This window comes from Myxocyprinus asiaticus, chromosome 33 (assembly GCF_019703515.2).
Source record: "Myxocyprinus asiaticus isolate MX2 ecotype Aquarium Trade chromosome 33, UBuf_Myxa_2, whole genome shotgun sequence".
NCBI lineage: Eukaryota > Metazoa > Chordata > Actinopteri > Cypriniformes > Catostomidae > Myxocyprinus > Myxocyprinus asiaticus.
The window spans coordinates 13,290,106-13,316,869 of NC_059376.1; the positions used below are offsets into that span (position 1 = coordinate 13,290,106).

General features: G+C 34.7%; 2 protein-coding genes across 6 annotated transcripts in view; both read right to left on the reverse strand.

The window, feature by feature from the left end:
* Positions 1-20,412, reverse strand: part of LOC127424312 (inositol polyphosphate-5-phosphatase A-like) — a 52,250-nt gene extending 31,838 nt beyond the window's left edge. For 3 of the 5 annotated variants that reach the window (XR_007894451.1, XR_007894452.1, XM_051669379.1), the window contains exons 1-2: positions 19,960-20,411; positions 3,110-3,151 (exon numbers count right to left, since the gene is read on the reverse strand). Coding sequence is in view for 3 of the 5 variants with exons in the window: in XM_051669379.1 (XP_051525339.1) it covers positions 3,110-3,151; positions 19,960-20,019 (102 nt within the window). In the remaining 2 variants the exon portion in view is untranslated. Of the gene's footprint in view, positions 1-3,109; positions 3,152-19,959 lie in introns of all 5 variants that reach the window. The other 2 variants (XM_051669380.1, XM_051669378.1) reach the window with 2 other exon arrangements.
* A 1,447-nt stretch (positions 20,413-21,859) lies between these two features.
* LOC127424308 (glycerol-3-phosphate acyltransferase 4-like) overlaps positions 21,860-26,764 on the reverse strand; it is a 40,073-nt gene continuing 35,168 nt past the window's right edge. Inside the window, exon 14 of the mRNA XM_051669372.1 lies at positions 21,860-22,454. The gene's annotated coding sequence lies outside the window, so the exon portion shown is untranslated. The remainder of the gene's footprint in view (positions 22,455-26,764) is intronic.

Sequence of the window (26,764 nt, forward strand, 5' to 3'; positions counted from 1 at the left end):
CTTTAACTTTCTCCTTCTTTTGTTTTTGGTGATTCTCTGTCTTTGTGCATATTGCCCCCTACTGGGCAGGGAGGAGAATTTATGATAATAAATGACTTATATATTGATCTGTTTCTCACCCACACCTATAATATTGTGTCTGAACACATGGATTTAACCACTGAAGTCATATGGATTACTTTTATGCTGCCTTTATGTGTATTTTGGAGCTTCACAATTTTGGTCACCATTCGCTTTGTGAGGACCTACAGAGCTGAAATATTCTTCTAAAAATCTTAATTTGTGTTCTGCAGAAGAAAGAAAGCCATACACATCTGGGATGGCATGAGGGTGAGTAAATGATGAGAGAATATTCATTTCTGGATGAACTTTCACTTTAGTATATTGAGTCAGAGTTGAAGAGTCTACATTAGACTGATGATAATAGAACAGAATACTGACTGCACTGCATTATTTTTTTCAATTTATGTGCTTTAACACTTCATTCCTTATTCTTTTAATACATTCTTCAATTAAACTTTTACTTTTTTATTTCTATTTCTTTTCCCTTTCATTTTCATGCTCATAAATGATTTTAAACTGAACTTTAATGTTTTAATTTATTTTCTTCATTAGGTCTACATAAAGCACTTTGAATTAGCATTGTGTCTGAAATGTGCTGTATAAATGAACTTGCCCAGAACAGAACAGAATAGAATACTGATTGCACTGCATTATTTTACTTTAATTTAAGTGCTTTATTACCACCTTTTTCCTTTTTATTAAATTCGTTCAATTCATAAATTAAACTTACATTTTTTATTCATACTCCTTTCCTTTTTGTTATCTAAAAATATTCAAAAAATATTTTAGCCTATTTTTGAGATTTACACATTTTCATAAAAAAATTCCATCAAATTTAGTCATTTTTATCAAAATAAAATTAATAAAACTTAAAACATTTTTTTTTTTTTTTTGTTGCTGTTGTTGTTAAAGATTACTCAGTTCAGTTTGATGGAATTTTGTTATGAAATTGAAATGTGTAAATCTTTTAATATATTTTTTTAAATGTATAATTGCCTAGAAAGAATAGAATAGAATAGAATAGCCATATGACCAGGGAATGTTGTTACAGGTGTGTGCTATAGGCACAATGACACAAAAAGCATTACTATAGGAACAAAATGCACAATAAACTGTATTATATACAGCAGATCATAAATACAGGATGACAAGAGGCAGTACATGGTACCAGACAAAAAACAGACAAAGACTTGGCAAAAAACAAAGATTAATCAAGTGTTGTCAAAAGTACCGGTACTTTGGTACCAAGTCAATACTAAAATAAAAAAGATGTAACAATACCAGTATTTTGCAGCAACACCTGTAATACCGAGAACCGACTCGCAATATGAGACTGCTTTAAAATGCTCACAGGCTTATTTTGAACATGTGGTCTGTTACTTTTTGTACACTGAAATGACCAATTAATCAAATTAAAATCATGAAATGTCCTAGTGTGATTTATTAAACTGCTGAAGGCTGCAATCTTACTGTGGATGAGCTGTGTACTTTAAATAAATCCGACCGCTCATCCACTGGAAACTCCACAGACATTGAGAATCATTCACGTTGTATGAGATGACAGAAAGAGCAGAGCACTTATCCATTGTGAATCATGTATAATATATATTTATATAATTAAAATCACAGCATTTGTACTTTAATCTCAACTCAACTTTATTTAACAGTTGACCAAAGTGCTTCACAGTAATACAATTTAAAACATAACATTTCACAATTAACACATACATAAACACCAGTAGTCTAAAATACAAACACTCCAAAACTGTGTCCTACATTTCATTTGTCAGACTCAAAGGCCAGTGTAAAGAGATTAGATTTCAGCCATGTAGCAAACTATTTATCCGGAAAAGTGAAGCAACTGGCAAAAAACACACGTCATAATAAAAGCACGATTCAAAATAAAACCTAGATGCCTAAAATTGAAGAAACTGAATAAAAATATATTACAACTGTATAGTAAAATGTAATATTCACTGTAATAATAATAATAATAATAATAATTAATCAAAACATCACAAGCTGCTGAGTAAAAGTTTGGCAAAAATATAAAAATGCAATGACATGCTGAAAAGTTCTATTTTCACTTGTTAATTTATTGAGTAGACATCATTTTGATGATGAAATTAAATTAAACTTTAAAAAATGTTCTGGAAAGTTCCAAAAAATAATAATAATTCTAAACAATAATTATTAAATAATTAAAAATAACTAAACTGGTGTTTTCAATAGCACATTATAATATTAGCATATTTTTGCTGTGGTATCGAAATTGTATCAAGAACTGTGAAATTTCACTAGTATCAGTACCGACCACTAAAATGTTGGTACCGTGACAACACTAGGTCAATCAGTAAATTTTTAAAGCTGAAGTGTGTAATATTTGCACTGGTAGCGGCACCAAACAGAATTGCAAAAATAATGTTTTTCAAAAAAATTTTCAAAAAGGTTTCCCAAACCCTCCACTCATCTGCAATCAGGATGCTCAAAGAAACGAGTAATATAAAAGTGCCACAGTGTCATAGTATTTGCATTTTTCTGCAGAATCAGCCTCCAAATGCCTTACTTGTAATTGTTTCTGAATATTAAGCTGGGATAGAAGAGAGTAAGCATGACACACTTTACCTTTAAATGTACAGATGGATACGTTACTAGCAGGAAAATCATCAAATCTATGATTCAACTTCCATGAACTCAAAAGCAGATAATATGATAAGCATAAAACATGATTTTATGGTGTACCAAAGATAGGGCATATAAATGTGACAAACCCTTTGAATACCTTTTGGTTTACAGTGGCATTTAAAAGTATAAAGTTCACTCTCTATAGGTTTTGGCAAATATACGAGAGTGTTTATAGCAGATTTGAGCTGATGGACAGATGTGACTGACTTTTTCACTATAAAAGAAAGACCATCTTAAAAAAGATCCTGTTGTTTAGTTATTCATACAGCATACCTTAAGCACCTTAGGACTCTTTAAAGTCAAGATACTCTATCTGTGTGTGTGTGAATGTGTTCAGATGCATAAAAGAAATAAAACTCACCGTGAAGAGCTCTCGCAGCCAGTCTTTTTCAATCTCACCCACCTGAGGATGAAAACCAAATTTCCCTGTTAGGGCACTTCTATATAATTACAGAAATAAAACGGTCAGATTAAACCTCTGCTTTGTTTTAACAAAGAGCTTTCAACTGCAATTTGGCCCTCTTAGATGTACTGGCAACTAATGTATTTCATTACTTTCAATTCACTACATAACAATAATTGGAAAATTAACTTGTGCATGATATTATGGGTCTTTCATTGTCCCATCACAGACAAATGTAACACAGAAGGTCGTTTCAAACCATTGAGAGGCATCACTGCATGTCAGTGTATTTTCATTTAATAACTAGCAGTTCTATCATGATGCCTTATTATCCTGAACAGTATGTCATTCATCAATGGGGTGAAAGTACATCCTTTACTTCTCTTTCACATGATAGCTTCAAGTTAGCAGATGCATGTTGTTATTACACAACTACCAAAGTAGACAAGAAACATATCCTGTCTTATAATACACTATATTACCACAATACTCGGATGTGCATTCAACATATGCTGTTCATCAGATGTCTATTGATTTCATCTATAAAGCCCCTAGATTCACTGTATTAAGCTATTGTGTATTAAAAGCAATGCTGGATAAAATATTAAACATATTTAAAACCAATAAAAGAATTTCGAACAAAGAAACTCATCAACCCTATATAATTCCAAACATCATGAAAAATATATGTAGAACTGAAAGCAAAAGCCTTTTAAAAGAGTGTGTTTTTGTGTGGATTGGTTATAAATGGAGTCTCATCAAATGTTGATTAAATGTTTGTCAAACATTGTGCAACGTTTATCTGTGGCACTGGCTTTGAGTAGCAACTCTCACTCACGGTTATTTCTGATATCTTGGATATGAAGCAATGTGAAGACAAGGTAACGTTAAACCTTAAGACAAAGAAAGTTGAAGAGTAGAAAAGAAAAACAGCAAATACTTCTCAAAATAGAATCAACATTTTTACTACTTAAATGTTTTATAAATCAGATGCACTGTGCCTGTCATGTCACATCCATTCAAGTGTTTTATTTATTTAACGCTTGCTCATGCCTTTTGCTTGCACAGTGATGTGCAAGACTGTAGTTCCAGCTTCGGCCACTGAAGGGCACTTCAGAAATTTGGAAAGCACAAACTGATTTTTGGAGACAAAATATTCAACCTCCTGTCACCGATTTTCCCGTAAAATCAGTCTGTTTTATTAGGCTATACATTTTTAAACATGACTGCATTTCAAAAATGTTATTTAAGAATTAAGGAGATGTCAGAGATAGAATAATTTAATTAACAATACTAACATTCTATTGTTATGATGAATGTAACTGGGATTTAAACCTAGCTCATAACTTCTGTATGTGTGTGTGTGTGTGTGTGTGTGTGTGTGTGGGCAGGTTTAAGTGGTTTACGAGGACATTTTTTTAGGTTACAAACTGGTAATTACAAAGGTATTATGCTATAAATGTGGTTTATGCGGACATTTCTAGTGTCCCCATAATTCAAATTGCTTAAAAAACATACTAAACGATGTTTTATTGAAAATGTAAAAATGCAGAACGTTTTTTGTGAGGGTTAGGTTTAGGGGTTGGGTTAGGGTTAGGGGATAGAATCTATAGTTCGTACAGTATAAAAATCATTATGTCTATGGAGAGTCCCCATAATGATAGCTGCACCAACATGTGTGTGTGTGTGTGTGTGTGTGTGTGTGTCATCAATCCATGCATTGTTTCGGCCAATGCTTTGGCTTTGTTGTATAGTCATTGGCAAGTGCCAAACTTATTGCTATATTATATATGACAAAGTTAATAAATGGCTTTTATTGAAATAATATTTTAGTTTATCTTCTATGTATTTGAATTAGATCAGATACAGTTGTTAGAGGGGGATTTTAAGCTGTCATGTTATAACATGCCCCTCGTCATTTCACTTTCTTTTTTTCCAGGGAGATGGTGAAAAAAGTATATGCTGTATTCATGAAACAAGTCCACATATTTGTACCAGACCATGTGTAAAATTAATGTGAATAAAGAAAATAACTTTGAACCCCAAGTGCATTTACACAAACTTGATTGATTTAATTTTCCGTGTCAATTTCAAATTTTTGTGTTTGAAAAAAAAAAAAAAAAAAAAAAAGAAATTTCTATTGACAACGGGCCCCACAGTGCAAAAATTGTCATAACTTTAAAACATATAAAACCACCGTAAATGTGATGTGGATTTTTTTAGAGAAAGCACTAAAGAAGCACTTTATAGCTCCGAAAACTTTTTTTCAAACATACAGATGTTAGGTTAAAATGTACATTAACGTCCAAGGGAAAGTGTGTATTTTAGCTGCTGTGAAAAGTCAGCATTTCTTCTAAGTTTTTAAAGATCTTAATCACCTCTCAACATTTTTCTAGAAGTGAAAATAAACTATTGTCTAAGTTAATATGAGGTTGTGGAAACAACAAGTATAATAATAATATATTATATATATATATTTAGCTATACAAGATCATAAAATGTTCTTTAAAATAGTTAGATGAAGAAAGTTTCATGTCAATTACTCGCATAACTATGTGTAAATGTTTGTTTAAAAAAAAAAAAATGAAAACAAAGTAGCTCATAATATGTACATATATAAATGTAACGGGAGCCAGCTGATAGATAGCTGTGCAATGTGTATAAACCTCACTCTCCTGACCTCAAGAGGTGGATTAGCGACTGACATTAGAGGCTGTAGCCTTTAGTCTCCTTGCTACCGCACCCGCTTCCCATGCCAGAGATGCAGGTTCAAGTCCCGTACGGAGCAGGTAGAACGGGAGCGTCACAATGGTGCCGTGACCCGGATGGGAGTGAGGTTTATGGGGATGAGTGTAACGGTGGCCAGCTGAAAGATAGCTGGTAGATATGCAGTGAGACACTGATAAGTTAGCAAGACATAGTCTCATGAAGGAACCATGCATTTTTTCAGACACTGTGTTAATTTAAAAGGATATTCAGCATTTAAAACGTGTCATGAGACACCCGTGTTCTGTTTTATTCGTTGCACTGCGTCTGTTTTAGTCCAAGAATGTAAAGCTCAAAGTCCCAAACGACACACTATACACTATGTACTTACAAAATGTTCTATGCACTCAGCCATGTAGTGTATGAATTTTCAAAGTGTAGTATTGTCCCAAATGGAACACTTAGCATTTTTTTTTTACTACACGGAAGCGTTTGCCGTTTAACGGTTGACGGAAGTGACATTTCAAACCCAAGCGTTGCATTGCCGCTAGCTTTAGCATGCTATCCACCCTCAGTTCAACACTTATATCTCAATAAAATACATATTCACACAGCATGGAATGATGGTAAAGCGTTTAACTCACTTTTATAAGGGGCTTCACTGAAGTTTCGCTAGTTGTCATATTCTTCATTTTTTAAATTTTTTTGCCAAATCGCACCGGTAACTCCGTCCCTTCTGCTATGTACGGCAAGCCGCGTGTGCTGAGTGTGTGAAGTGTCCAACTTTCCACACTCCGTTTTGATGGTTGAAAAAATGCATCATCCGGGTACTTGTAGTACACTTCTTTTTGTTGCATTTTCAGTGTAAACATACTACTCGCACTACTTGCACTTCAAAATGGCGTAAAATAGTGCAGAAGTGTGCAGTTTGGGATGCACCTTAAGACACTGTCAGTGTTTGGCACACATCGAATATTCCAATATTTTGCAGTCAAATGTGCATTTTTTATCTTACATTCGACTAATATATACAAATGTTCGGTATCTCACTATGGGGAAAACGCCTCTGGCATAAATCATGGAAGCAATTAAAAACACCACGTCTGTCCAATGACAGACAAGTCCCAGCAGACCCGTATCTTTCCCCACTCTGGTGGAGAAAGATCCCTCAAAACCAGTAGTTGGGGGGGACATTATGGAGGAGGCCTTGCTGAACCTTCCTTCTCTGTGTCTCTTATGTCTCCATCAAGGAGAGATGAGAAGAAGAGGAGGATGACGATAAGGGTGATCACCTTCTTGAGGATGACAAAGAGGACAAGGAAGATGCAATCCTTCCACCTTAACCACCCAGGCTGCCAAGCGGGCAGAGCAGGGACTCCCCTTCCTACAACATTCTTATTGGTAGCTGAAAGCATTAACTAGTCAAAACAATGTAACAAGTAAACATGCAAGGGCAGGAAATAAATATAATTTTATGAATAATAGGAGTTCCAATTCTGAGGGAATCTACTCAGCTATTTGTGGAGTTCCATGCACAGATTCTGTGTAGGTCTCATCCCCATAAGTAATGAAGAATACTAACCTTACCTAATACTTAAAGGTGTACTCAGTAACTTTTGTCTTTGTGTCATCTTGGACTTACAGTGACACCTAGTGGCTTGGATGCAGCATCATTTAGTTCCAGATGCCACTGTAGAAATTCACTATTCACAATCAGCCATGATTAATTTAATCCAAGAGTGAAAATGTCAAATAACAGGATGGTTACTGAGATTAAGCGAGTAGTATTTGGCTGGTAATGTGATTCTAACATTGCAGCCCCCATGTGCGGATCCTCTCCATGTAGAATAAAACAGCATTTATAAGGTAACTGATATGACTGGAGTCTTCATTTTAAAGTGAGCGGTCATGATTTCCTACATACAGTATATTGCAAAATTACAACTCATGTTTTTAGGAGTTACATTTTTTAATGAGGAAAAAATGACTGAGTGCACCTTTAAAGGAATAGTTCAAGGGAAAGTTCACCCAAAAATGAAAATTCTCTCATTATTTACTCACCCTCATGATATCCCAGGTGTGTATGACTTTCTTTCTTCACCAGAACACATTTGAAGAAAAACAGAAATAATATCTTAGCTCAGTAGGTCCTTAAAATGCAAGTGAACGGTGATTTGGCAAATGGTGCATTTGTGTGCTTATCCTGGATGTCTCAACCGAGTGGAGAATGTGAGATTACCTTGGTATCCATGGCAACGTGAATGCATCACATGAGAGACCATGTGGACTGAAGTTTTGGATTATAGTTAAAAGTACTTAAATATTGACCTTTTTTAGCACCAAATGCGATCGTATCGCTTTAGATGTTAATTTAACAGCTGGTGTCATATCGAAGACGTTTATGCTGACTGTCTGTGATTTTTGGACCTTCAAAAGAGAAATCACCATTCATTAACATTTTAAGGACCTACTGAGCTAAGAATTTTTTCTACTTTCTTCAAATGTGTTCTGCTGAAGAAAGAAAGTCATGCACACCTGGGACATCATGAGAGTGAGTAAATAATGAGAGAATTTTCATTTTTGGGTGAACTATCCCGTTCAACCAAAATGAAAATTCTGTCATCATTTAATCATCCTCATGTTGTTCCAATCCCATTTGATTTTTTTTCGTGGAACAAAAAAGAGATAAGCAGTATGTTAGCCTCAGTCACCATTCACTGTCTCTTTTATTGCATCATTTTCTATACAATGAAAGAATTTTCATTTTTGAGTGTACAATACCTTTCACACTAACCTAATACATAAAATTTTGAGTATAGTGTCTCTTCACTCCAGCATTTTTAGTAAAATAAACAGGTAAATGAGCAAAACGGAAGACAAAAAACATCACATCAGCCACAAAATGACTGAATGTTATGCAATATATTTCACAGATATCTATATTTACTTCCTAACTAATGCTGGTTGCTACAAAACAAAACAGATCAGTTTGATCAATGTCAAAAATGCTTGCCCCTGTGGTCTGCTATACAGTACCATAACCACATGTGTGAAATTAATTTCACTTCTCTAAACTCAAGCAAATTCAAAGCAATGTAGAAAGTAAAGGACTGTGCATTTCAAAGTTCACAAGGGATCGTGGTTGAGGTCAGATCACTACTGATTTGTCTGCAGTTTGAGTGAAATGTATGGCTTTTTTGGGGGCTTGCTAGAAAACTATGTTTACTTTTCTTGCACTGTTCTTATTGGTTTGATGTCTCTTTCATGTGGTGACCAACCAAAGCACCCTGAACACTCCCTGCCATAACCTGTCAAGCATGCAGTGAAACCAGGTCAAGAGAATTTGACTGCAGGTGAAGGAATGAGTGGATGGATAGACCAATGCATTAGCCTCGTCACTGATTTGCACTGACTTACACCAATCGTGATACATTGTTGTCTCTTTTATAATGTTTAACATACATGGTGTGTTCTTTCTGGTGACTTTAACTTTGCAACTTTATATCTTGTGATTATAACTTTATTTCTCATATTTGCAATGCTATTTTTCATTATTACTATCCAAATTACGACAAGAAGGGGCCTTCAAATATGGTTATGCGCAGCGGCCTTGCAGGATCACAATCTGTGCTTGTGCATGATGTTTTGACAACACTACGAATATTATCAGTTACATTCTGACGCATTTTACAATGTTACTTTGAGCTTATAAAGACCTTTTATGGACCACTGTTCACATTTTATCTTCGCTTTCTTAGTTCCACTGAATTTGTAGGGTGGGGAGGCTAATGGAAAGTTCCTTTATTTCCTCACTCAAGAGGGTTTCCCCAATTTGCAATTCATCATTTCCTGTTGCCTGGCTACAATCCAAAGTGGTAACATTCAACTTAAAATAACACAGAGGAACTAAGTTCACTGACTTAAATCAGTTTTACATGGTAGGCAGGGGGATGCAAGGGGATGCCATCCCTCTTGTTGCAAGAAATACCAAAAACCATCCCCCTTGTAAAACAACCATCCCCACTTACATCCACTTTAGATCAACTGTGTCATGTATTACTTAGAACTAATCATGCAAGTAAAATACAGCAGTAAAATACCTCATCCTGATCTTTTCCTTTTTTTTCTGTATAGCTCATAATAAATTGTTTCAAAAAGTCAAACAAAATCTAACATAAAACAAAGGCAATCTTAGTAAACACAAAATACTTTTTAGATGATAATATTATTTATTGAAGCAAAAAAAGTAATCCAATACCAACTGAGCCTGTGTGAAAAAGTATTGTTAGTTACTAAATCCCTAAATCTATGAAAGTGCATTCATAATGAGGTTTAGCTGGACTACACACACCCAGGCCTGATTACTGCCAGTCCTGTTCAATCAAATCAACACCTAAATAGAACTTTTTAAGCAGCATGAAGTTGGCTAAAAGGTCTCACCCAGTAGCACACTATGCCAAGGTCAAAGGGAATCCCAGAAATGATGAGGAAAAAGGTGATTCAAATACTTCAGTCTGGGAAGGGTCACAAAGCTATTTCAAAGGTTCTGTGACTCTATAGATCCACAGTGAGAGCCATTATCTCCAAATGGAGAAAACTTGGCACAGTAGTGATCCTTCCCAGAAGTGGACGACCTACCAAAATTCCTCCAAGAGCACAGCGACGACTCATCCAGCAAGTCACGAAAAAGCCATGGACAACATCCAAGGAACTGTAGCCCTCTCTCACATCAATAAAGGTCACTGTTCATGATTCTACTATCAGAAAGACACTGGCCAAAAATGGCATCCATGGAAGAGTAGCGAGGCGAAAACCACTGCTAACTCAGAATTTGTATAGAAGCACCGGACTTGAGCAATCCGACGGCAAAGTTGTCGCAGGGGCTCTCGTAGGCGTACATGGACTGTTTGAGTTTAGAGAGATGGACGCCGGTTGGCGCTTTCATGCACGGGTTTAATGCGCACTTTTTTTCTGTTTGTTTGGTTCTGTGGGAAGTTCGAGGTTTGACTGTTGTACTAATGTCGGAATGTGGTCGTTATAATTTTATTTTTGACACACAATCTATTTTTTCTAATATGTCAAAATGTCAAATGTTAATATGAATGGATTGTCTCTCTCCATGTGGAATGTGAATGGGTTGGGGCACCCCATAAAAAGAAGGAAGGTTATTTCTTTCCTTAAACGTAAGAAATATGATATAGTGTTTCTACAAGAAACACATCTTTCCCCACAGAATGCTGAAAATTTGGAAGATATGGGGTGTTTCCTTTAGTGCTGGCTCAAGTAAGAGCAGGGGAGTCATTACACTTATAAGTAAGCATCTACAATTCAAATGTCTCTTGTTTTAGCAGAAATTCAGGGGCATAGGTTAATTTTGGCTAATATTTACGCACCTAACGCTGATGATCAGATTTTTTTATAGATCTTGAAGGGATGTTGCAAGCCGCTGGCACCTTTCATGATATAATATTGGGAGGAGACCGTAATCTTTTTATGGACTCGGTCCTTGATCATAGTGAAGCAAAAGTGTGCAAGCCCCCTAGAGCAACAGTGACGCTTCACAGGATGTGTAAAAATCTTGGTCTTACAGATATTTGGAGACTTTTGAACCCATCTGGTAGGGACTATACATTTTTTCATCAGTCCATAAGATTTATTCTAGAATAGATTTTTTTATATATATATATATCTAAGTCCCTTATTTCATCTGTTGTTGATTATTCAATTGGAAACATTTTAGTCTCAGATCACACCCTGGTGCGTTTAGAGGTGTTGCCACATACGGAGAAAAAGAAATCATATAGTTGGCGCTTTAATGTATCCCTTTTGCAAAATCCTGAATTCCAACAAATGCTAAAGGCTGAAATCAGTGTCTATATGGAGACCAACTGGTCCTCAGTATCCTCTGTGGGTGTGGCTTGGGAGGCACTCAAGGCTGTTCTTAGGGGTCAGATCATCCAGTATGCCTCATTCACCAAAACATCCAAAGCACGAGAACTTGTGGAGTTGGAAGGGAATATTAAAAGTGTTGAGGAAGAGCTGAAGCGCAAAATGTCATCTGATGGCCTCAGTGAACTGACCCGACTGAAATACAGATATAATACTATTTTGTCACGGAAGGTGGAGTTTTGGCTATTCAGGGCAAGACAGTCATATTTTGAGTCGGGGTACAAAGCAGGGAAGCTTTTGGCTAGATATATAAAGCAGAGAGAGTCTTTTTCTACCATTCCCTCAGTGAAATCTGCTGGTGATTAAATATTTACCTCAGCCTTGATATTAATAATGCTTTTAATGAATTCTATCTTGATCTCTATAGTTCCACATCTTCGTCTACTGATGAAGAAATTAGAAACTTTGTGGAACCATTAGAACTGCCTAAACTGACGACCGAGCAATAAAATTATCTTGATTATGAGATAACCTAGGAGGAGCTTGGCGAGTTAATTAAGGCGGGCCAGATGGCTTTGCCGCTGAGTTTTTTAGATCTTATGCTACAGAACTGGCTCCACTTTTGTTAGAAGTTTATATGGAATTATTAAAGAATGGAAGAATGGATGTGTATGTGTTGTGTTTTTCTCTGTTGTGTATTTTTGAATCAATAATAAATGTTAATTGAAAAAAAAAAGAGTTCTTATTTTTAACACCTCGGGCAACCTTATTTGTCAATGACCCAAAAGTATTAATATGAAATGTGCTAAAATGTCAAAATTTTATGTCACAACATTGACACAATGGCACAATGTCAAAAAAAAAAGCTTTATTATTTAATGCAATATATATATATATATATATATATACTGTATATTTTCCTTTTTTTATTTTATTTTTATTTTTTTATGGTGAAATATGACCAAGACAGTTTTTTGTGAGATTCACCCTTTTACTTAGTTAGATACACAAATTTCGCCATGTTTGGAAGTTCGCTGAAACATTTGTATTGACATATAAAAAAAATAATCCAAGAGAGGTTGAAGCCCTTTGGGAAAATATACTCCTCTGTTTACTGTCACAATGGGCTGTGACGTGCTCTTTCTCTGCCAAACATGGCCTGAATAAACTGGGTACGAGGCCAAATTTCCACTAGTGCGTACATGTGTAGTTTCAGTCCTCCACACACACAATGAAACGCACTAACAAATAGAACTAAAACACAACTCTGTAGAATCTGGACTGAACACAAGTGGCAGGGTTTCTGCAGGTTCGAAGGAATGAAATATAAGACTTTTTAAGACTTTTTAAGGCCAAATAAAAGAAAAATTTAAGACCACTTTGCAATAATAATAAAAAAATAAAAAAAACACACACATTAAATAATTAATTAGCTGGTAAATACAAGACCACTGAGGCTACTTGGATGTCTCTGGACATGTTTTTATATTTTATTGTGCATTAATTTTTTTCTTTTTTTTAAATAAGTTAATACAACATTAAAACTCTAAATTAATTCATTAATTATGTAGCCTATATTGTGACCCTTCTCTTTAGTCACTTGCTTTCCAGCAAGATGTGACGCAATAGACCAATGCTTTGGCAGTGTCACTGCTTATGTCAAACACAGAAGTGGTGGCAAAAACCATGCGTAAAAAGTAAACTTTTATCCGATTACATTGTTGAAAATTATACCAAGGGCTCTCATTGACTGCTGTGGCTACTGAGGAGATCATTTCAACTCACAACTTTGCAGCAAAGATTTATAGCGAACATGATTACATGTTTGTTATTAACTCATTTCATTATAGTAATTGTATCGCTAAGAATATATTTTTATTTATGATGGTTTTGTGTCATACTTTATCTTAATCATCTAATCTGTCAAATCTAACACAACAATCAACGGGCCTTCTCTCACTACTTACTGCGCATGCGCTGACAGTTTTGTAAACAAGAGGACTGGTCTATAGACCTTATTCACAGTAGCGCAATATTTGATTTTTAATGGGAATAGAATCGAAGCTGTGAGGGATAGACTTATCTCTTCAATGGCATACATGGTATAAAGCTGTAAAAAGCTCCAAGATCCCATCTGATTTTCCACAACTCATGTTGTCTAGAATTTTTTGTCTACTGAGTGTCCTTTAAAATATATTTTTCCAATGTTTTGTACACGGAACGATCCAAAGACTCTTTAAACAGCAGTACAGCCCATTGATGAGACTGCACGTCTATCCCTCACATCCTCGTTGTCATTCTCATCAAAAATAAAAGATGGCACTGCTGTGAATAAGGTCTAGCATGTGCTGAATAACATTTATATATTTTTTCTTGGCAGATACCTTTAACAAATACTTAAACAGGTAGTTAAAGGGCAGTTCATTTAAAAATGACATTTCTGTCATCACTGCTCACCCTTGAGTCTGTACGATTATTTCTCTGCCGTGGAAAAAAAAAGGAGATATTAAGCAAAACGTTTAGTCTCAGTCACCATTCACTGCATCTTGTTTTTCATTTAATGTAAACTGAAATAAGAAAGTCATACAGGTTTGCAACAGCATGAAGGTAATTGATCACAATTTTCATTTTTGTGTGAAATTTCTCAAGTAAAAGTCAAAACTCATCAGTTACCTTAAAAATGGCCGTTTAAAGTTGACAAGATGTATTTAAAATGTTAACAGATTAAATTATGAAAGAGAACTGTGCTGCATAATTAGTTATGATGTATATTGAAAACAGATTATATACTAAATATTAAATATAGATAATTTATTTTCATATTATGTATATTATTATTGTTTTGTATATTATTACACAATTTTTAAAACTGACTGATTCAGATGGCAGACAAAATACTTGCGTAAGTCAGATGGAGCTCTAGAGAGATGGAGATGAGAGATGTAACAGGTGTAACTCTGCAGCTGAGTAGTTCTGTTAGCTTTACCATTCTTGTCAAAGGTGATGTAAAATAAGGAATCTCCAGGATTTGAAAGGCATCAAAAAAAGACCGCTCTAACCTTAGAGCACTTGCAAATTGCAACGTTGACAGCTTTGTTGATTATAAGCAGGAACGATAGTGTTATCGTTCCTGCTTATAATCAATCGCTCGCTTGCAGAGACGCAGAATAACGCCATTTGCATTTCTGATTAACGGGTTTATGAAGGTTTATACGTGTAACATCGTAAGTTAAGTAAAAATGCGCTTCCCTGCAAGCGCTCACACTAAACTCAAGCGTCAGCTGCTAAATGCTGGCTGCACGAGAGAGATATTGAGATAGAGAGAGAGAGAGAGATGATTATGACTCGCACAGATTCTGCTGTTTTAAGCATTTCATCTATTCACACCCCAAAATTTAAGACCTCAGTAAACGAAACTGAAGACTTCTTGTAATTTATTGAAGATATTTAATACTTTTTATGGCCTTAGAATTTTAAAAAGTAAATGTAAGACTTTTTAAGACTGTGGGGAAAACACAATTCTATAGCATTACAAGATTTACATTACCAAGACAGTGACACATACAGTTGCGACCACATATATAGGAAGCGTTTTTGAATAATCCACCTGAGGGAGAAATGGAGCTAACATACCGTGTGAAAAAGTCTCTTTGTTTCAAGACATGCTATAAAAAAACAACAACAACAGATAAGTCTAAAATTTGGCAATTCAGGTTTTAAAGTTATAGTACACCCAAAACTTTCAACCCTCATGCTGTTGCAAAACCTGTATGACTTTCTTTCTTCTGTTATGATGTTAGGTCTGATATTTGGAAAGTGTTTAGTCTCGGTTCCTATTCAATTTATTGTAGGAAAAAAGATGCAATGAAAGTGATTGTGACTGAGTCTATTATTCCCTAACATCCTCTCAGTTGTGTAAAGTACAAATGCATCTTTACTGGACTTCAGCAGCTTTTTTCAAAAATTTTACTTAAATTAAAACTTTAAAAAAAAGTATTTAAATTTCTTGTAATTTTTACTTTTACTCCTAATTTATTTATTTATTTTTGAGCAAATATGTTTCCTAAAAATTGATGTACTCATATGGGGACAGAGGGATTAAGTGGTGAAATTTTAAATTATACCAAACTATAGAGAGTCAGATTTTTTTTTTTATCAAATTGTTTATTATGTTTCCAGGAGTGTTGCTTATTCATGTTTTTAAGATGTTACAGACTTTCTGTAAACCTGCTTTGGAACAATGTGTATTGGAAAAAGCACAAATAAAAAACTAATAAATAAAACCCTTTTTTTTTTACTTTGGCAAAAATCTCAATGTTCTCTCTTTGCACTGTCAAGTGATAGCCAGTGCTAAATTATTATACCAATCAGAAATTAGCATAAATAAATCTGATTCAAAGTAATAGCCAGCATCGTCCAACCACTGCTAGCCATTTTAAAATAACATTTAGAATTATAAATTCTGAATCTATGTACTGAATACCATTGTCTGCCAACCATGTTTAGTGGTGCAAACATCATCTGCAGCCTGAAACTGAACTTTTGGTCGGATGTTAGGAGTGAATGCACTTGGTTGCATAGGAAAGCTATAGGATGCACCCTTGCTCCCTTGCTGCCTATTTAGTGAATGACTGTGCTGTCTGTCTGCACTGGTCTCAGAACAGTTTGAAATGCACCTTATAAACACATAACTTCGTATACATATGAAAGCAACATTTTCCATCTTTTGAATGCGTTTTAAATGTATTTACACACTGGTGTATCTATGTTCAAATGCTTTTTGATACTGATAGTTTTATATATTTTTTAATAAATATAATACTTCAGTGTAGTTAGGACCTATTGTTAATAGCCTGTAGTGAGGCTAACTAATTTTTTAAATGGCAACTTCAACTGAAAATTGCTCTGGGACAGAATAAGTAAATATAATAAACGTATACATAATACAATTATAGATATTATTGTTTGCATTAATTATATGCTCTTCATGTTCATTTCCATGAAATATAGCTAATTTTCTGAATAAAATGCCCTGTCCCAATCCACCTGTGATTTAGCTTTACTTATTGGTCTGAACAGTGGCGGCCTGTGCATTTTAAATCTAAGCCTTCAGTGCGATTCATGCCATTAAGAAAACACAGTTTCACGTTTAATAATACAGCCTATGCCTATGGACATCATATGTTACGTCGCTGCCAACTAATAATACCAACTGACATTTTAAAAACACATCCACACACAACAGCCAAAACCAAGGAGGTCTTATTCCACAAAAAAAAGCTTTGCTTGCAATATATTTTGTTTCGTATGGGTACATGGTAACTTTTCAAAACTTGAACCGACACTGAACCAACGCTCCAGCCATAAATCAATCTGATTGGCTGATGAATCTGACAATCTGACTTAAGAATCAGAATCAGAATGAGCTATATTGCCAAGTATGCTTACACATACAAGGAATTTGTCTTGGTGACAGGAGCTTCCAGTACACAATAATACAAAAACAGCAACAAGACTTTTAAAAAATAAATAAAATTGAATAAAAAATAGATAAATATTGAAAAGAAAAAAGTTATTTATATAGATGCCTATTCACTTGCACTGTTGAGGGATTCTGTAGAAATTCTGAAGGCCTAACGGGTGGAGCTCAGACTTATGCGCTGCTTCCCTGACGAGCTTGGCTTCGGGCATGTGACGTGAAACAAACAGTCATCACGCTTCTCTTGGAAGCATCAAGGGAAAAAAAATCTTATTGGATAAACGTTTTGTTTTTTTGCTGTTCGATTGTAGATGAATTAGGAGTGGAAATCGATTGAAAATAAATAAGCAAAAAGGTGAATGATAATGAAAATATTTCTTTACTAGACATGTTAGGCCAGCAGAGAAGACTCAATTATATGTCTTTAAAAATAACAACATGAATAGATCACATTTTAGATGAACAGATTTGAATTTGCAGTATTTACTTTTGATCCTTATGTACTTTTAAAAGCAGGTACTTTTTACTTTTACTTAAGTAGTATTTCAATGGACGACTTTTACTTAAGTAATATATTGGTGTGGTATCTGTACTTTTACTTAAGTATGGAAATGTAGTACTTTTTCTAACAATGCATTTAGTGTTGTCATGACACCAAAATTTCAGTAGTCAGTACCGATACCAGTGCAATTTTATGGGTCTCGATACCAATTTCTATACCACAACTAAAATATACTAATATGGTAATGTGCTATTGAACACACTCCTTTAGACTATTTAAAGTTACATTTCACAGTAAATAATACATTAAAAGAAATGCATGTTTCCTTTAAGTGTTTCTCAATTAAGTATGCATTGGTTAAGTGTTTTTAAGCAGGGCTCTACTGAAAACTGTTTGTGTGTGTGTGTGTTTAATTTTTTCCCAAATCATGTTTTCCTTTTTTCTCTCTCTCTCCAGAATTCCATGTTTTAAAGTTTAATTTAATTTTATCATCAAAATGGTGTCTAATTAAATTCTTTAAATTACTTTTTTAACTTTTAACTAGTATAAATAGAACAATTATTTTTCAACATACCATTGCATTTTTAACAAACTTTTAATCAGTACAACAACACTCTTGCTTGTGATATATTGCTTAATTTTATTAATATTATTATTATTATTACAGTGAATATACATTTTTACTATAAAATTGTAATATACTTCTGTTGCAATTTCTTCAATTTCAGGTGTCTAGCTTTTATTTTGAACTGAGCTTTTATTTTGACGTAAGCCCTAATTTGACGTGTTTTTGACTAAAGCTTCACGAGTCCGGATAATCCAGTTCGCTACATGGCCCAGTGTGATCATTAAAGCGTGAATACTGTGAATAAATACAGTATATACAGTGGATTCGTGCTCTGCTTTGTCATCTCATACAACACAATGATTCTCAATGTCTGTGGAGTTTAATGTGTATGAGCAGTCGGCTTCACACATTCATTTAAAGCATGCAGTTCATGCAGACTAAGATTGCAGCCTTTCAAGGTTTAGTCCTCACACTAGGACATATCAAGATTTTAATTTGATTAATTGTGCATTTCAGTACAAAAGGAGTAACATAGCACATGCCCAAATAAGCGAGTTTGCATCTAAAAGCCATAGGAAGTCGTGTGTCAGTCAGACAGTGTGTGTGTATCGAATTGAGTCGGTGCTTGGTACTACAAGTACTGCAGAAACACTGGTATTATTACATCTTTTTTATTCTCGACTTGGTACTGAAGTACAAGTACTTTTGTCATCACTAACTGCATTCTCCCTAACACCATTTTGGTTCCATGGAAAAAGTCATACAGATTTGGAACAACATTAGGGTGAGTAAATGTTGACAGAATTTTCATTAAGTGAACTTTCAACATTCAACAAGGACATCTTCTGTGTTCTCTGATGAGCAGATTTCATTACAACAGACCATGTTTGTTTTTACAAATTAATATTCAAATCTCTCATTCTTGGCATCCATAACTGCAAAACAGAGTGTGGGTATGTACAGTTTATACTGTTGTGTCACATTTCAAGCCCTCAGATTCGCGGCAGCGATTTTAAACATCTCACACCTGGCTGTCAGTTTCCTGTTTTATTTGAATACATACATTGCTCGGTGGCGATAGGTCGTTAGCCTTGTGGGGAGGTGCTGTAAGATAGCTCACAGTGAATGGGAGAGGATATAACTCTAGACTGAGGACTCTAGTGCTAGAAAGGCCCAGTGAAGCGAAGGATACCTGAAATGTGTTCTGCAGTACGTACTGTACGGAGGAACAGCCGCGCTATGGACCGCGCGAGAATATCGCCGTTTCAAATGAGAGAGCGTCACTGTTACGAGTGACGTGCCATTAGCTTATGACGTTTCATTAAACTGAATCAAACACAGTTACAGTAAACAGCGGTTACATTATGTGGAATTTACGGTTCGAAATTAATTTTGAAGCCGTTTGAAATGGGCAGCAGTTTTATTTTTATTTATTTATAGTTATTTATTCATAATCATACTACAGTTATTTTTAAAATTACCTTTAACACAGGTAGCACTCAGCGGCAGGCTACTTTTCAACTGCGTCTAATTGCAATAGCACCCGTTTTGAAATGATGAAAGACAAAATAATTGGCTGCGTTACTCATTTATGATGCGCATATTTCCAGCAGCAGTGTCTCGCTGACAAAATAATAAAGGATTTAAACATAGTGGCTACTTACATTGTCAAACAGTGATCCAACGTTTGCAGTGACTAGCAAGACGTCCGTATACGTCTCCATGATAAGGTCCGAGCTGCAAAGGATAGTCCCAGAAAAGTCTAATCTGATGAAGGAAATCACAGTCGCTGCCTTTTAGTGGAGTAATAACAAACGGCTTAAAGATAAGATTAGAAAAGACTATCTCGCGCTGAACACTGAGCCCGCAAGTGCGTCGCGCGCATCTCTGTGCATGCTGTCAGTCTCCCTGTTCACATTCACATTGAGCTCTTTCTCTTCAGTTTGATTTCTCCTCCGCTCTTCATGGTAATTGGACTAGGTTTCTAAGCTGTATTAACCCAGCGTCAGAGCACGAGTAGCCTTTGAGTTCCTGGCGTGCCAGACTGAACCAAACTAGTTGCGCTGCCAGTGTTATGTTTCACGACATGTGAAGCTCCGCCCTGTACATGTTCTGCGAGCTTCTGTAGAGAGATGAGGCGCAAAAGTTTCCGTGTGTCAGCCAGTTGAGCAATCAATCGGAGGTATACTTATGTGTGATGATAGCTTATGTGTTGTTGACCACATACAGACACAGATTACTGAGCTATCTAAATGGGGACATGCCATATAGACTTTTATTGTTTTTATATGAAGTATGATTACAATAGACTAAACCCAACCATAACAAATACTTTTTTTATTATTATTTAAAAAACTACTTAATTTATGTTAGTATGGATCTTTTTATTATTATTATTATTATTTTTTTCTTTTTTTTTTTTTTTTTTTTGAGGACGTCCCAAAATTTTCCCAAAGGGAACAATTTAGCTCAATTCTGGGTACAAATTTGTCCCCCAACTAAATTGGCCAATCCGTAAAATACGTACTGTTTCAAAAGTATAACCAGAAGACGTAATCAATGCGTGTTAACAAGATATAATAAAATCACTTAGTAACCTTCAGGGCTGTTTCAGAGCATATATGGGGGCCCTAAGCGAAATCCTACTTGGAGGCCCCATAGCACGACCCAACGGCAACTTTTCTCTTCCCGCTGGGGCCACAAGAGATTCCCCCATAACTGTCTGACTGGGCCATAACAGTCTGAGTCTTATTCGCAGCTTTTAGTATATTTAAAAAAAATTATAATAAAAAATTCATAAAAAAAAAAAAAAAACATGCTTGGCAGGCCCCCCGGTGGCTCAAGGGCCCTAAGCAGCTGCTTATAGCTAGAAACGGCCCTGGCAAACTTTTCTGTGTAAAAGTATACAACGTCATGCAGCAAGCCCTAAAACTACAATTTAAACAACTATACAGCTAAAAAAAAAAAGAATACAAAAGTTTTAACAGAAGAATTCATGTAAGTGCTTTTATAAAATTATAAGCTTCACATTTCTGCCTTTAAAGGGATAGTTCACCCAAAAATGAAAATTTTAGCATTTACTCACCCTCTTACCACCCCAGAATTTCTTTCATCTGCTGAACACAAGTTAAGATTTTTAGGAGAATATTTCAGTTCTGTTGCTCCATTCAAGCTTCAAAAAGCACATAAAGGCAGCATAAAAGTAATCCATAAGACTCCAGTGGATGCATTGTCTTCTAAAAATCTTTGTTTGTGTTCAGCAGATGAAAGAAAGTCATACACATCTGGGATGGCATTAGGGTGAGTAAATGATGAGAGAATTTTAATTTTTTTGTGAACCATCTCTTTAAACCTCCCAAAAATGGACCCCATTCACTTCCATTGTAAGTACCTTACTGTAACCCTGATTTATTTATTTATTTATATATTTTAAAGAAGGGACAAGTTGTAATTATTTGTTTTGTGGTAACCATTATTTTTAATTTTATCACTGTACTAATTTTATTTTCATAAAGTATAGCAGGCTATTATTATACCATGTTATTAGTATATTTTATTGGACAAACCTCACAAACAGTTGGTACCATGTAGAAAACCGAGTATGTCCTCTTTAAGATGCACCAGAACTTAAAAGTTATTTTACCAGAAATAAAATATAAAATGGTGTCAGAGATGGATACAATGCTTGGTCTGAGGATATTATATGTTAGCTATTGCACAGTTATTATCATTTAATATATAACAGTATAATATGCAATGTTAATGGTATTCACAATAGCATATGTAATATTTATTGCATAGTGTGGAATGATTTAAAACGAAAATCCACTTGGCAGGAGCTTTAAACACAGGATCTGTTTTACTAAATACAGCTGCAATACTGAATATTGTTTACCAAAGTTTGTACATATAAATAATGTTTGTTTTTCTTCTTTTCCATAAACATTCAACATTCATTTTATGTTATATTTTTGGAATTGAAAAAAACAAACAAAAACTATTTTATACTGTTCAGGAAGAGGATGATCATTGTCACGCAGTTTTTCCAGCAGAATGTTGTTTGTTTGCCTCAGATTTATAAGAGTTGTACAGACTGATGTCTGGCCATTTAGGAGTCAAATCTGTATGAAGTGTAGAGACTGGTGTTATGAACAGGTAACTGGGAAAAAAAAAAAAGGATTTGTCAGCTCAACAACCAACATATAAAAAATAAATAGCTTCTACTCAGAAATATACACATTTATAACATTTAGATTAATTTGCATTATTGTGTACAACACAAAATATCAACTTCAAGGTGAACTTAGAGAGTATAAAGTAAATGTACAATTGTGAGTTCTTGAACTTCTTTAGCTTACAAATTAAAAAAATGAAGATAGAATTTATGTACTACGAACTCAAACGATCAAGTACAGAACTGAGGTTGTGGGGAACACCCATACCCATTGCGCTTGAATAATTTAAGAATGTTTGTTTGGTCAAAACCGAGAATATTTATTTATGACAGCCAGGCCACTTCTATTAAAATTAATGGGAGAAATTGGAACGGCCAACCAATGAGCTCTAGCGCCCAACGGTCAATGGATGTAGAAAGGAAGTCCCGTCTTACAGTTAAAAGAGCCAATCACCTTTCAGATACAGACATCGCCTGTCAATCAACTAGAGATTGCGCATGTGCATTAGTTATACATGCGCATTTAGCGTAATATGAGTTAAAGAAGCACAATTTATGATACCAGTGTTGTCAGATTTTACTGCTGATTTGAAATATGTCATTTAAACATAGCGTGGCAAGCAGTTTTTGAGATTTTGGTGTTCCCCCATTCAAGTAGATAGGAGCTGCACTGTCATGACTGGAAAGTTCCAAAGATGGCCGACAGTGGACTGATTTGCTAGAAAGACTTTGGTCAAAAGGAACTTACATGTATGTGGGGATTTAATTAGATGTTCTTAAGAATTCATAGAGATTTCAGCTATTTTTAGTATTATTTATGTTGTTTTACTGTAAATAGCTGTTTCATGTAAAGTCACCATTAGGGTGATTTATTGTTCCATATGGGGACAATTTCAATCCTGTTGAATCAAGTTATTTTTCTTTGCGCATATGAATATATATAGCTGAAATGCATCTTTATGTGTGCTTCACTGGAGAGTCAAGTTTAATGACTGACCTCAATTATTATTTTCATTAGAGCCAAGTAAATTAAGTAGAAACAATGATGAAAATTTTCATCCAAAACAACTAAGGTTGCTAAATCTTACTCGCATGACTCACATTTTTCAGTAAATGAAGCTGAATGAACTAATACATTTGTGTACTGTATATCTAACAAAGGTTTTCTTGTTGTGCTGACGTAAAATGACTATAACTTGAATTTACTTAGAAAGCGTGATGCAGGAATGCTACATGAATATTTTAAGTAAAATCAACACCTCATTTTTTTCAGTGAAGTTGGGCAACACTGCAGCCTGTCACTTGCAGGGGTCTCACCCTATAACTCATTAAGTACAAGAAGGTGTTTAGCTGTTCTAAACTCATTCAGCCTCACCATTGGCCTGTAAATTATAATAATAAGGGCTTGTTATGGCATGCTTTAAATCGTAGGAACTAGCAAAATCCTGAAAACAATTGCCTGAAAATTGAGAGCAGTTGTCTGTAACCATCTGTACCCCATCCCACAAACATATTACTGAGACGTGATTGCACTGTTTTGCTTGAGAGAGCTGATAGATGTGCAATATCAATGTATCAGGAGAAAAACGACATACTCTATATTCCATTGAGAACTCTTAATGCTATGGCATGCAATGACATTAGAGGATTGTGCTTAGGTGACAGTGAAAAGCATGGGTGAGAATTTGAGGTAGGCCCTTTTCTTTTCCAGCATGACAAGGCCCCTGCACACAAAACGAGATCCACAGAGAAATGGTTTACTGAGTCTCGTGTATAAGACTGGCCTGCACAAAGCCCAGACCTGAACCTCATTTACTGTAACAACTTTGAGATGAATTGGAAGTGCAAGCCAAACCACTTCACCCAATATCAGTGCTTGTCCTCACTGATGCTCTTGTGTCTGAATGGAAGCAAATCATCACAAATATGTTCCAACATAATGGAAAGCCTTCCCAGAAGAGGTGAAGCTGTTTTAGCATCAAAAGGAGGACCAACTCCCTAATTAACACCCATGGTTTTTAAATCAAATGGTTAACAAGCAAACATGAGTGTGATTTTAGGGTGTAAATATACTTTTGGCAATGTAGTGTACTTTGAAGGATGAAGTGTACTTTGATTCTTTAAAAAAAACATCCCTTGAAAATGCAAGGGATCCATTAGAAATGCAAAAGAGATAGTATGTGCCAAATGTAAACACAATTAATGATCTTGGATATTTTAAAACTGAAGTGTGTAATTTCTATGTAATCAAATGGCATTGCAAAACAGTAAGAGGGGAGACTAACACTTCAGACAAACAAATAGCCAGTGTTTACACCTTTGGGTGGAAACAACCTATGGCTTATAATAGATGTCTCTGCATACTAAGCTGAGATTGTAGTATTTTTAAACATGAAACAAATATTGCTAAATATATTTATAAAAAATATTACTATAAAAATTGAACTATGAACAGAGAACACAAAGGTAACACTACAAAAAGGTTCCATTCGTTAACATTAGTTAATGCATTAGGTATCATTAACCAACAATTAACAGTGTATTGTTTACAGCATTTATTAATCTTAGTTAATGATAGTTAATAAAAATGCAGTTGTTTATTGATAGTTCATGTTAGTTCATAGTGTGTTAACTAATGTTAACAAATAAAACTTTTGATTTTAAAAATGTACACTGTAAAAAATGCCTGTAATTTTAACGGTAAAAGACTGTAAAAATGCTACAGGGGAAAAAAAGCGTTAACTGATTAACGAGTATTAACAGTAAAATACACAGTACATTTTTTAAATATATTTTAAAAGACAGTAAAATAGTTTTTACAATAAAATGATGTAAAAATAAAAAATTTTAGATGTAAAAATTATGATTTTCCTGTATAATTAATGGTAAAAATGTACATTGTTTAACAAGAAAGTACATGTACTTTTTACAGTAAATTATTGTTAAAATTACAGTAAAAATGATTGGGCGTTCCCACAATTCCCTGCATGACCCATCATATTTCATTATATTTTATGGGAATAGTTATGTTTCTTATTTTCAATATCAGTTACGTACATTGGGATGTTCTGCATTATATTTGATGTAGTTTAGTTAATGTTTATTGTATTATTTAAATTTCATATGTGTTAACCTGATGGTGTTTAGTGTTTGTGTGAGTGACACTGAGCACTGTCTCTACATGCTTATTGGTCATTGCTCCTGGAAGAGCCTCTACTGGTGAACTTCATGTCATCATGTGCTCTTCTGTAATTTTTACAGCGATTAACAATACATTATAAAGTGAAAAGCAGATTTTTACAGTTTCAGAAGTTTAATGTCAAATTTATGATGTTTTTTTTTTACTGTACATTTAACAAAATTTGTTTATTTTATTTTTACACTGCCAGCATGGTCATGTAAATTACAAGTTTTAAACTGTAAAATTTACCGGTTGTTCTGTAAAGTTGTTTACATTTCTACTGTATTTTTTACATAATTATTCTGTCAACCACAGCTGCAGTTTTTTTATTTATTTATTAATTTTTTTTAAATTGTTTGTAAAACAACAGGATTTTTTTTTTTTTTTACAGTGTATTATGTTGAAATGAACATCAGCTAAGATTAATAAATGCTTTAAAAATATTGTTCATTGTAAGTCGTATGTTAACTAATGTTGTTAACTAATGTTAACAAATGTAGTGTTACCAACAGAGTCTCCATTCTCTTATACTGCTCTTTTATGTGTTGTGAACTCTTTTCACTGCACTGACTGTTACATAAGACTTGGCACTCTTCAAGCAAAGTGTCACAGTAAAGGAAAATCTCTTTTTAAAGTCAGCGGCAAGCTGAATGACTGAATATAATGCATGTCAAGTGAAAGGATACTCTGGCAGAACAACCAGTCCCTTTTGCCAAGTGGTCTACACAGTTCTCCAGTCATCGATCAATGTGGAGTCTAAAAACAATGTCAGGTTTTTAATTTCTTTGTACAGGTAAAACACTGATGTTCCCTTGAGGAAAAGCAAAAAACTAAAAGGACACACTCACGTGAAGAGTGAAAGAGATAGTTCACCCTAAAATGAGAGTTCTGTCATCATTTACTCACCCGTTAAACCATTTTTCTTCAGAGTAACACAAAAGGAGTTATCTAGCATAGTGTCAAAGCTGCTCTGTCCCTATATAGTCACCATTCACTGTCATATTGAAAAAATTACAATGAAAGTGAAAGGTGACCAGGGACAGGGGCAGTTTGGACATTCTGTGAATCATCTCCCTTTGTGTTCCATGGAGGAAAGAAGGTCATATGGGTTTAG